The sequence below is a fragment of the Trypanosoma cruzi genome, genomic scaffold (assembly GCF_000209065.1).
Source record: "Trypanosoma cruzi strain CL Brener 1047053516259 genomic scaffold, whole genome shotgun sequence".
Taxonomy (NCBI): domain Eukaryota; phylum Euglenozoa; class Kinetoplastea; order Trypanosomatida; family Trypanosomatidae; genus Trypanosoma; species Trypanosoma cruzi.
In genome coordinates, this window is record NW_001849462.1 from 35,990 (window position 1) to 43,753 (window position 7,764).

Sequence of the window (7,764 nt, forward strand, 5' to 3'; positions counted from 1 at the left end):
TCTAAATTTTTGTTGCGAATTATGAATGGTGGTGGTCAGAGACACTCTCTTTCAATGTCTGTTTGCGTGTTCACACTGGACACCAAACAACCCTGAATTATCCGCTGCTTGGAGGAATTTCGCGAGATCTTGCCCACAGGGGTGCTGCACTCGGCGGATCGTTTTCGAGCGGCTGCTGCACCACACGTTGTGGTCTAAATTTTTGTTTCGAATTATGAATGGTGGTGGTCAGAGGCACTCTCTTTCAATGTCTGTTTGCGTGTTCACACACTGGACGCCAAACAACCCTGAATTATCCGCTGCTTTGAAGAACTTCGCGAGATCTTGCCCGCAATGGTGCTGCAGTCGGCGGATCGTTTTCGAGCGGCTGCTGCACCACACGCTGTGGTCTAAATTTTTGTTGCGAATTATGAATGGTGGTGGTCAGAGACACTCTCTTTCAATGTCTGTTTGCGTGTTCACACTCCGGACACCAAACAACCCTGAATTATCCGCTGCTTGGAGGAACTTCGCGAGATCTTGCCCACAGGGGTGCTGCACTCGGCGGATCGTTTTCGAGCGGCTGCTGCACCACACGTTGTGGTCTAAATTTTTGTTTCGAATTATGAATGGTGGTGGTCAGAGACACTCTCTTTCAATGTCTGTTTGCGTGTTCACACTCCGGACACCAAACAACCCTGAATTATCCGCTGCTTGGAGGAACTTCGCGAGATCTTGCCCGCAATGGTGCTGCAGTCGGCGGATCGTTTTCGAGCGGCTGCTGCACCACACGCTGTGGTCTAAATTTTTGTTGCGAATTATGAATGGTGGTGGTCAGAGACACTCTCTTTCAATGTCTGTTTGCGTGTTCACACTCCGGACACCAAACAACCCTGAATTATCCGCTGCTTGGAGGAACTTCGCGAGATCTTGCCCGCAATGGTGCTGCACTCGGCGGATCGTTTTCGAGCGGCTGCTGCACCACACGTTGTGGTCTAAATTTTTGTTTCGAATTATGAATGGTGGTGGTCAGAGACACTCTCTTTCAATGTCTGTTTGCGTGTTCACACTCCGGACACCAAACAACCCTGAATTATCCGCTGCTTGGAGGAATTTCGCGAGATCTTGCCCACAGGGGTGCTGCAGTCGGCGGATCGTTTTCGAGCGGCTGCTGCACCACACGTTGTGGTCTAAATTTTTGTTGCGAATTATGAATGGTGGTGGTCAGAGACACTCTCTTTCAATGTCTGTTTGCGTGTTCACACTCCGGACACCAAACAACCCTGAATTATCCGCTGCTTGGAGGAATTTCGCGAGATCTTGCCCACAGTGGTGCTGCAGTCGGCGGATCGTTTTCGAGCGGCTGCTGCACCACACGTTGTGGTCTAAATTTTTGTTTCGAATTATGAATGGTGGTGGTCTGAGACACTCTCTTTCAACGTCTGTTTGCGTGTTCACACTGGACACCAAACAACCCTGAATTATCCGCTGCTTGGAGGAACTTCGCGAGATCTTGCCCACAGGGGTGCTGCACTCGGCGGATCGTTTTCGAGCGGCTGCTGCACCACACGTTGTGGTCTAAATTTTTGTTTCGAATTATGAATGGTGGTGGTCAGAGACACTCTCTTTCAATGTCTGTTTGCGTGTTCACACTCCGGACACCAAACAACCCTGAATTATCCGCTGCTTGGAGGAATTTCGCGAGATCTTGCCCACAGGGGTGCTGCAGTCGGCGGATCGTTTTCGAGCGGCTGCTGCACCACACGTTGTGGTCTAAATTTTTGTTGCGAATTATGAATGGTGGTGGTCAGAGACACTCTCTTTCAATGTCTGTTTGCGTGTTCACACTCCGGACACCAAACAACCCTGAACTATCCGCTGATTGGAGGAATTTCGCGAGACCTTGCCCACAGGGGTGCTGCACTCGGCGGATCGTTTTCGAGCGGCTGCTGCACCACACGTTGTGGTCTAAATTTTTGTTTCGAATTATGAATGGTGGTGGTCAGAGACACTCTCTTTCAATGTCTGTTTGCGTGTTCACACTCCGGACACCAAACAACCCTGAATTATCCGCTGCTTTGAAGAACTTCGCGAGATCTTGCCCACAGGGGTGCTGCAGTCGGCGGATCGTTTTCGAGCGGCTGCTGCACCACACGCTGTGGTCTAAATTTTTGTTGCGAATTATGAATGGTGGTGGTCAGAGGCACTCTCTTTCACTATCTGTTTGCGTGTTCACACACTGGACGCCAAACGACCCTGAACTATCCGCTGCTTGGAGGAATTTCGCGAGATCTTGCCCACAAGGGTGCTGCACTCAGCGAGTCGTTTTCGATTTCTGGTGCGCATACCAATGCTGGAAACAGGGCGAGGAGCAGGTTAAACTTGCCTTTGTCATTTTGGTCGAGTGTATCGGCCTACTGGATGGCGGGCAGGATCCCCCGATCAGCTCATGGATTTTGGCAGGTCCCTACTGAATACATTCCTGACGCAGCTCACGATTTTATCCGATCCCGGCTTCCGGCTTTCCAAACTGCGTTCCCGTCTTCACACTGCTGTTCACCAGACCGATACCTATGCGAGGGCAGCCCATCCTCTCGTCGATCGGCGAGTAACCCAACGTACTTTGCGATGCCAACAATGTCATGCCTATGGACACGATGCGTCTATATGCAATGTGCGCCCGAGAGGGAATTAATTACATTATAGGCGTCCATCAAAAAACGGCAGAGGGGATGCTGCACGCCGCTCATGAATGCTGACGACGGGAGCGCCATCCAATCCGCCACCTCCCACCAATCCTCACAGGCAGCGCACCGCGCCATCGATGCTCCACCCGATCTTTCAAATTGCCCGACGCAATCGTCGGGAAGGGCAATGGAGCTTATCCACCAACGACGCTCGACTGTGGTACGACGAAACACCGGCGGTTCCGCTTTGGGCCAGTTATATGAGGAAGGCAAAAGAGGTCGTTCGAGAGATGTGCGCGCCGTCAACGTGGGAGCAGAGAATGTCCCTAGCGGGGCAATTCACAACCTTTTGCCGCACGAACGAACAGCCGATGGACAAGGAGAGTTGTGCGGTCTTTTTGATGGCAATCGAGGTGGCGCCATCGACCCGACTGCAGTACGACAGGATGCTGCGGTCCATGTTGCAAGTGAATGGAACCCCGCTGGATATGGCGGCTTTGAGGTTACAAAAAGTTGCTGTGCGATCGGAGACGAGGCAGACGAGGCAAGCGCGCCCCTTGACAGAGGAAGAAATGAATCAAGTTATCTGCAGCCGGACCGATTGGAAGGAACGTGTTGTCGTACGACTCGCGTGGATAACGGCGAGTCGTTTGTTTGAGATTGCGGTCTTGACTCCCAACAATTTCGCACTGAAGGCGGACGGGGCCTTAATTTTGGACTGGTCCCTGGCGCCGAAGACGGCGAGGGCGGATCCCCACCGCGCCTTTCGGTTCGTCAGGATGCGAGGGCAGGATGCGTTAGACACTATAAAGCTATGCAGGACACTTCAAGAAAACGAAAAGCTCACGAATATTACTAATGCCAAAGTCGAACGAGCTTTGGCTCCTTGGGATGCCAAGGCGCATTCCATAGAACGCGGTGCGTTGAGGCACGCTGCTCAAATCGTGGAGACATACAATTTGAACCCACACGTGATCTCGCAGTTGGCGAAGCACGTCGACCCGTTCGACCTTCCCCAGAATACTGTTCGATATTTGTGGAGGTACACCACACTGCTGACCCAGGTGTCGTCGCTGGTCGCATTGATGTGAAGGAAGGAACGGCGGAAGGGCAAGAACCCTGGCTGAGAGCAGAGGAGCGTTTTTTCCATGATTTTTATCACAATCATGCTGCTACAATAACGAGACGCGCGACAAGGACGCGTCCGGCCACTCCACAAGATGAACACGCTATCCCGTTACAGCAAGTCAGCGTGCCCGTATTGAACTTAGAGTGGATTAAAAGTCGGTTGAAACCGGCCACCTTGGAGAGACTCATGCAATTTTGGGGACTCGTCGGGCGGTCCCCTCTCCCTCCGTCTTCCTCCGGTAAAGCGCGCGAAGGCTCACGGAGAATTCCAACCGCTGACGCGAGATTGTTACGAAAAGCGGGAATAATCGAGGACGGTTCGTCCACAATAACAGGCGGATGGATAATACCTTTCTCGGTTGTGGACGAGAAAACCACCGGTTTACGACGACGATGGATCGCGTGGCCACGCGACAAGAACAGAGACGACCCTTATGAGGCTAATGTTCCTCTTTTACATATTTCCCATTATTTGCCGCCTGTGATGGCTGAGGCCGCTTCCTGCCTGGATGTGAAGGCATCCTTTTTCTCATGTTTCTTTACCGCGGGAGACTCGGCATCTCTTTCGGTGCCGCGTGGAGGACGGCACGCTGGTGGAGCTGACACGGCTCCCTATGGGATACAAGGCCGGCCCAGAAATTCTCCAGATTATTACTTCGGCGATTGCCGGGGTGACGACGGTGGTTCACCCCCTCTGGGCCGCACCTCCATCGGTGCGTGTCGACGTATGGATCGATAATATACGCATTGCAGGGTCGAAAAGCAACGTGACATTGTGGGAGGCCCAAGTGCTTCGTAATGCGGACAGGCGTCACGCCACGATAGGGGAAGGCCGCGAATCGGGCGCCACGCAGTGCACCTTTCTGGGGGTGCACTTTGATCACACACACCGGGCGGTGTCCCTGAGTGACGAGTTTGTCCGGTCTGTACGCGCCATGCCGGCGCTCAATTCTTTAACCATCGCGGAAATGGAGATTATGGCGTCACGCTTTTTGTACGCGGCGGCCATTTTGTGCACGCGTTAATGCGACTACTATCTTTTCATCAAGGCAGTGCGACGACGATTGTCCGCACTTAACCGGGGAATTGTGCCGGAGACATCCCCGGCGAACCTACCGCCGTCAGCGGTTGTTTTGGGCGAGAGATTGCGACACACCATCGAGAACAATCGTAAGCGAATCATCAAGCCCACGGAAAAGGCATCGGCTGCCATCATCACGGACGCATCGCTCCATGGATGGGGAGCCGTTTTTATTCCAGACTTCGGCGACGTTAAAATTGCCGGAGGGAAATGGGAGAGGAAACCTTTTCTCATCATGCAGGCCGAGGCACGAGCGGTACGCTTGGCCTTATCGGCCTTTCCGCCATCTTGCCATCCACCATGGACGTTTGGGTGGACAACACTTCGCTGCAAGGAGCGGCGAATAAAGGCAGCTCAAAATCGCACGCCATGACGTGGGAGCTGCAACGGATATTTGAGTTTTTGGACTCTCGCGGAATACAGGCATCTTTTGCATACGTGCGGTCTACAGAAAACCCCGCAGACGGCATATCACGCGGTCGTGTGTTTACACTTCAGGACTTGGCGAAGGGGAGCAGCGGAGTCTTGTGGTTGGAGGACCCCAAAGTCTGCCACTTCGTAAGTAATAATATTTCAAATCCTAACTGAGGACAAAGAACCATGCTAATGGTCCACAGAATTTTATATATTGAATGAGAATAAAACATTGAAGCAATTAACTAAAGAACCTTTTTTCCTAACTTGTTTGGTTTCCATAGATATAACTTCAGGATCCGGCCAGCTGCCTGGAAGATTATTCTGCGGGCAATATCTATACAAAAACACATGCTCTTATTGTGCCGCTTGGGAAATAAAATAAATGTCCTGCCGAATGAATTTATTTATTCTTTCCGAGAGTCCTGCCGGACACTCAACTTTTGTTTTCCTTGCTTAACCTATGGTTTGCAGTGCGGTGTGCGCTGCTGCTGAAGTGTTGCCGTTTTTCACCGTGCGGTGGCTGTCCGTGGTGTGGCGGCCGTGTTTCTCATTTCTTTTGCTCTGCTTTGACGGGGAGTTTGTTTGTGCTGAGGGCGACACGCAAGTGACAGGAGTGATGGCGATGATGACTGGCCGTGTGCTGCTGGTGTGTGCCCTCTGCGTGCTGTGGTGCGTTGCCGGCAGATGTCAAGAAACACTCTTAGTTTCTCATTCTGATGTGCCCGGTGCAATTGAGGGGGACGGAGGACAGCCACAGGGTTCATCAGGCTTTAAAACGCCAGAATCACACGCACCAGGCTCAGAAGCCTCAGTACGAGAGGTTCAACAAGAACAAGATCCGTCCCCACCTCGTGAAGAAACTCATTTAGGAACCAAAGGTGGTAATAAGGTAGAAAAGGCAAAAGAAAAAGGTGCTGCCAAAGACGCTGGAAAAGAAGGGGAAGTGGATGGAAAAACTATTGAGCTAAAAAAGCCTGAAGACAAACTGACGTCTGTGGAGGGCCAGCAGTTGAATAACAATGAAGGCTTGCAGCCGACAACATTGAATGGACCTCATGGAGTTGAAACGACAACACCATCAAGAGACAGTTTGCCAGCTCGTGAAGATCAACAAGATTTGTCGAGTTCTCTGCTGCCTCCGTTACACAACACCTCACCGGGTGGAACTCCACCATCCACTCCTGCAGCTGGCCGTGCTGACACAAAAAGCCACGAAAACGACATTGGCAAGAAGAATTCTCAACAGTCTGTGGTAGGAGAAATTGGACAGAACAATGACACCGGCGAAAAAGCTGTCGATTCAACGGGTGAAGAAGAAGGTTCACGATTGTCAGTCGCGACAGCTGAAGAAATGAGTGAAACAACAACGAAAAGCGACAGCGGCGGCACCGCGACAACTACAGCTGTGGGGACTGACATTGGCACAGAAGAAACTCCGCCCACCAATCATCCGAGCAAACCCTCCACTGAGGGCGCCACACCACCCGGAACGACTTCCGATGGTGAAGCCGCATCAACCAACAAATACGATACAGTCTCTCAGAATGCAGGTTCCACAACAGCAGCAACCACAAACGCCACAACAGGTGACACGGCGAAGAGAGGCGACAGCGACAGCAGCACCGCGGTCTCCCACACCACCTCCCCTCTTTTGCTTCTTGTTGTTGTTGCGTGTGCTGCTGCGGCTGCTACAGTGGTGGCCGCGTGAGAGTGAGTGTGGGAGAGCCATGCACCGCCCGCACACACACTCTTCCTTCTCTCTCTGTGTGTTTCCCCTTGCATGGACTCTCGCCCTCACCTCACCCCACGAGGCACACACAATAATGTGCCCATTGTATATATGCATGCACACCCATGCAGGCCCGTTGGTGCTCTCTTTTGCACGACACGCACCGCTGCCGTCCTGCCTGGCTGCATGGGCGGAGCACCGTAACTGTTTCTGTTTTGTTTTTATTGCATTGAGTGGGCGACCTCTCTCTCCCTCTGTGTGTGTGTTTTGCTTTACGGGAGTAATGAGAGTGTGTGTGCGCTGGTCGTCCCACGCTTCGTTTCCTTGTTCTTGTTTTTTCTTTTTTACTTGTGTTGTGGTTGAGTGCACACATTGCACTTTCTGATCGGCTGCATGCTTTGGATGCGGACACTGGAGTTTTGTTTTTATTTTTCTATGTTTTTGTTTTTGTTGAGGAAGCGCCAGTTTCTTGTATTCTTGTAAAGTCATTAAGATTGTCTTTGGCTTATGAAATGAGTCCTTTGATTCACGTCACCATGCGGTCTGCATCGCCTCTGGTGCTGCTATTGATGATCTGTGCGATGTGATTTGTCGGCGGATGTCCTGCTTTCATCCTGAAGTATTCCTTATTTCGAGACGATGTGGTGCGCTCCCACAGCGAGGTTTATCTCGTTTACGGTGAGGAAAATGCGTCTCAGGGCGCTGGACGCTTTGCGGATGTGCAGCGGGGTCCGGAGGGACCG

The 7,764-nt window shown here is 52.0% G+C and overlaps 2 protein-coding genes across 2 annotated transcripts, besides 4 other annotated features; both read left to right on the forward strand.

Annotated features, from left to right (window-relative positions):
- Positions 1-7,764: a sequence feature (areas not merged during assembly with more than two copies in the genome that could not be assigned to a particular haplotype).
- Tc00.1047053509547.10 (uncharacterized protein) lies at positions 26-1,459 on the forward strand (the record flags this gene model as incomplete). Its single annotated transcript, XM_800206.1, has 1 exon — positions 26-1,459. The coding sequence occupies one exon, from the start codon at positions 26-28 to the stop codon at positions 1,457-1,459; it is 1,434 nt and encodes a 477-aa protein (XP_805299.1).
- Positions 2,130-5,613: a mobile genetic element.
- Positions 5,390-5,613: a mobile genetic element.
- On the forward strand, positions 5,909-7,000 carry Tc00.1047053509547.40 (mucin-associated surface protein (MASP), putative; the record flags this gene model as incomplete). The annotated part of the gene is made up of 1 exon (XM_800207.1): positions 5,909-7,000. One exon carries the CDS (start codon positions 5,909-5,911, stop codon positions 6,998-7,000), a length of 1,092 nt encoding a protein of 363 aa, XP_805300.1.
- Positions 7,439-7,473: a sequence feature (T-rich).